Source organism: Camelina sativa, chromosome 6, assembly GCF_000633955.1.
Source record: "Camelina sativa cultivar DH55 chromosome 6, Cs, whole genome shotgun sequence".
In the NCBI taxonomy this organism is placed as follows: domain Eukaryota; kingdom Viridiplantae; phylum Streptophyta; class Magnoliopsida; order Brassicales; family Brassicaceae; genus Camelina; species Camelina sativa.
The window spans coordinates 13,945,957-13,950,409 of record NC_025690.1 but is presented as its reverse complement, the minus strand read 5'-3'; the positions used below and the strand labels follow the sequence as shown (position 1 = coordinate 13,950,409).

General features: G+C 34.2%; 1 protein-coding gene and 1 long non-coding RNA gene across 2 annotated transcripts in view; one reads left to right on the top strand and one right to left on the bottom strand.

Moving 5' to 3' along the window:
• Positions 1–457, top strand: part of LOC104791266 — a 2,307-nt gene extending 1,850 nt beyond the window's left edge. The window contains exon 2 of the long non-coding RNA XR_768886.2: positions 10–457. This is a non-coding gene — a long non-coding RNA (uncharacterized LOC104791266). The remainder of the gene's footprint in view (positions 1–9) is intronic.
• Positions 739–2,855, bottom strand: LOC104791264 (GDSL esterase/lipase At3g50400-like). The gene is made up of 5 exons (XM_010517100.2): positions 2,551–2,855; positions 2,313–2,443; positions 1,850–2,095; positions 1,500–1,758; positions 739–1,138 (listed from the first exon to the last, which is right to left on the bottom strand). Exons 1-5 carry the CDS (start codon positions 2,807–2,809, stop codon positions 915–917), a joined length of 1,119 nt encoding a protein of 372 aa, XP_010515402.1. The 5' UTR covers positions 2,810–2,855; the 3' UTR covers positions 739–914.

Sequence of the window (4,453 nt, the reverse complement as noted above, 5' to 3'; positions counted from 1 at the left end):
TCGAAGGAGGTGGATAAGCACGCGCGGCCGGAGGATGATATGACCCACACTTGACACTACTGAGCCACCTCTTCCCCCACTTCAACGACTTTCTCTCTCTTCTCTCAAGTCGCTTTCACACCCAAAAACAACGAAACTTGTAGAAAGAGAGAGAGAGGTGTGGTGTGGTGTGGCATGGTTTGTGTGTGTTGGTGCTATGGGACGATGTGTCCTATTTGTTTTTGCAGCCGTCCTTTCGTTGTCGGATATTCGGGTCCGGACTCCGGACCGGTCCTATCAGATCAAAACCACTGACACCCTCCCCCTTATTCCCTCCCTCTCTTTCTTCTTGTCTTTTTCTTCCTCAATCCACTCTGTTTTCTGATTCCAATTGATCCAATCCAATGGGTATGTTTTTTTTTTTGTCCTTTGAACGTGCATGAAAGAGAGCCAAAGAGGGCTAGCTTCGTCTTTTTCACGTTTATCTTTTCTGGTATTAACCCAACGGTCCAATATTTTTTTATCCTCGGTTACCAAAAATAAACAAGTATATAACTGATTATTCCCTTCGCTTTTCTATAATTTACTTTGTTTTTTTTGCTTAAAAAAATGTGAGTGAGTTCTTTTACTCATTTAGACTAGTGTGATTCTTAGTATCCGACACTTGTAGATTCCAAGACAAGACAAACATCTCTCTAAAATATCACTTCAAACGTTAATAAACCATACCTTAGATTTGTTGCGCTTGAACATATTATATGAAACTAAACCACACAATCTACAATATAATTTGAATCAGAAAAATATGTTACAAATGTTTTTAAAGGTACTATATATAACCATTTTCATAAAACAAATAAGAAAGATTCTCACAACAGTCGAAAAAAAAGAAATTACATTTATAAAAAAAAATAAGACAAAAAATGGGTAAAATCTCAAAGGTCACGAAGGTGGAGGACGTTAAAGGGAGTAACGAATTTGGAGTCACCGTAAAGCAATTTGTCAGCAATGAGAAGATTAGCCGCTTCGGTAGGATGGTACGCGTCCCAGAAGACATGCTTTGACCGGTCCGTACAAAGGCTCGATGTTGGTCCACATGGCAATATCCCCGCCAATCTCCCTTTCGTCTCACAGCACGCCTCACTCGCCGTCCTAAACCCTATCCATCATTTTCCACAACATATATTAAATTCATTATTAACATTTTTTTTATAATTAGTCAAAGAAACAATCCTAAAATGAATGCTAAACGGATATCTAAAATCATAACAACTAATTCATACTAGATTATTAGGATTAAAGTAGGCTAAATTTTTAACAAAAACTAATACTCTTACATACAAATTACGCAACATTGTTCAAAAGTAGCCAAAACTAAAAACCATGCAATGATAATATATACTAACTTTTTTTTAGAAAAATAAGAAATAAATAATTCTCTTCTTACTAAAATCCAACACTCTTAAGTGGTCATTAGATGTTTTGAAAGGCCCATGGACCTATATAGTATATATTCTTACCGTAGTTTTTGAAGTTGACAATGAGGTCCATGAATAAATCATAAACGTTGGCATGAACGAAGTGTGCGTCTTTGAAACTGTCTTTCAATTCCACCATCAAGAGATCTTTGAGACGAGCATTGTACTGAAGAGCCAATTTGTTTGCCAAATCAACACACTGCTTATCTTGTAGTTGATTGATCAATTTCTGGTACGGTATACATCCAATTGGAGCCACATTTCCCACCACAAATTTCCGAGCGTCCAAATCATATAATCTCTACATTTGATTTTTTACAAACGTTCAATTAACGTTAACTACGTATAATAACTTTTTGTCAAATGTAACTATGTAAGTTGTGTTAACGTACCTTGAGCTGGTTGCGGAGGTGACTAATCATGTCATCAACAAAACTATCAGGAGTTTGTGTTAGCCTTGCTTGAGCAGCGACAAAAGGGACTAGATAGTTGTTGAGAAAATCATTTGAGCCGATGACTATGGAGAATAATGACTTTCTAATGTAATCTCTAGCCTTATCTTCACCTAAAAGCTTATCAAACTGCTTCCTTGTATTGGTAAAGTAATCGACTTGTATGTCCATTCCTAATCGATTCCCCTACAAAATCGTAATTTTTCAAATTGTAAAACATATACACAAGTCCATTTTGCATATGTGTGTACACAACCAAACATAAATTCGGAGTCAAAAAGCAAAATTTAACACATATTTATAAAAATAATTAACATAGAATTTTATGTAAACGTTTACCACCAACCAAACGTGACAAGTAATATACGACAGATAATGTGTGCATGGACACGAAGAGGCTTACAAATACACTTCCTGTAGCATTGAGAATTCCACCAGCACCTGATGCATAGTTCACACCATTTAATATTGCTTCACCACTTGCATTTGGTGCTAAATATGGAACTGCATAACTTGGCTGCCCTAACTTTTCTCCTATACACAACAATATAAAATTTAAATAAACATTAGCATGGATGATAATGAAATAAAAATGAAATTTTGATTTATATTTTGGATGCAACACTTTTTGTTAATATTACCAACGATGTCAGCTATGGTACGACCATTGGTAAACCGGCCGGTTGGATTTCCACGAGATGGTTTAAAATCGATGCCGTTAGGAGGACTATTGGCTCTGGACAACGTTTGAAAGTAATTATTATTTCCTGCATCTACAAGTGAATCACCGAAGACGAATGATGCGGCTAAGGCGTTTTTGTCTCCTGCGCTAGCAACTCCGAAAAATATCGTTCCAAAGAAGAAGAATGGGACGAAGAAATTAGTTTTTTTCATTGTCATGAATATATGATGATTCTGATTTTTAAATTTTGGTTTTTGTTGTTCTTTGACAAAGACGAGTTTATATAGATAACTCTTTTGACTAGTTAGTTAAGAAGGTATGAGACGCAACCTCATGCATGTGTTAGATTTTGAAACCGGGTTGTTTAACAAACAAAGGGCTTTTGTTATGGTCAACATATTTCCAATACTTTTTTAATTATTATTACAAAACAGATAAAGTTAGGACACCAACACTGTTGTGTGTTATGGTTTAGAAAGTTTGAAAATAAACTATCCCTGTTTTATGGTTTATACTCCTTAACTCTATATAGCCTCTACTTTATCAAAAAAAAAAAAAAACTCTATATAGCCTCTAAATACATCATCCTTCTAAACAATTTTATTTAATTAGAGAATTTTTTTTCTTTCTTTTCTGGTTAGAAAAATACGAAGCTATGCATCCAAACTTACGTATTATTTAACTATTATTATGCATAGTCGTCATGGAAATAATATAATTTCATATTGAGATTTGATTTTTCTGTTTTTACTAAATACCGGAACCGACCGTGAAATCTCTTAACCATCGAACCACCACCAGCTTATAAGATGTTGAAATGTTTATATAATTTTGTTGTTTTTTTACTTGGATGTTGGATCCATGTGATTATAGTTTTGTTGATCAGTGTTAAATAATGAACCGTTTGTTGGATCTGAGATGAATTTGTCACAGAAAAACAATCAATATTATTTAAAAAAGGGCCTTATAATGATGATGTCTGATGTTGTGTGTTGTGCATGACGCACCAAACATCACATTATTAAAATGATTCAATGAAAGTTGAATTAACTTCATTGCCGTTGGACCACTTAAAATCATAATCCATCATGTCCCATTTTCTTATGTAAGAAGAAACTTTGACTAGTAGTAACAAAAACTATAAAGTAACATACGATTGAAAAATGGAAGATGACAAAATAATAGTGCCAAAAGGATTATAACTTGAAGTTATTAACTTCCTTACTCAATTACTCACCATATGACTCGTGTCCACTTCAATTCCCATGGTCGGATAAACGAGTAGCTAGAGTCGGTCCAGAAGACTTGAGATCTCTAATTAGATTCAAAAGAAAGAGTAATGATTGTGACAACTAACACTAGAATGAAAATTTATGTTATGATTAGAGTTTTAAGGAAAGAACTCTAATCATAAAATTCATTCTTGTGCTATGATTCGAGTTTATGAACTCTAATCATAAATTTTGTTGATTAAAATTTTGCAGTGGGGAGGGGGGAGTAAGGTTCTTCTCTGAGCCATTGTAGACAATGTAGAGTTATATGTCAAACAAATTGTCATAATTAATCTTGGTTAAGGCGAACCGGAACTCCATGTAATTAAAGGGTTTGTTAGCATTTTAGTACGTTTTTGAAACTTAATTGTCAAAAACATACATAAACTATTTATAATAGAGAAAAGAGGGTGTTGTGAGATAGATGGTCGTAGAGATAGAATTTTGAGTGGGATCTAGGGGAGGGAAGAACATTACTAAAAGGTCGTAGGCAATAGTTTTGGAAAAAAAAGAGGAGAGAGTGAAAGGGAGAAAGCAGAGAAATAGGAGAGAGAGGAAGTTGGTTTGATTTTTTTTTTTTTTTTTTTTTTT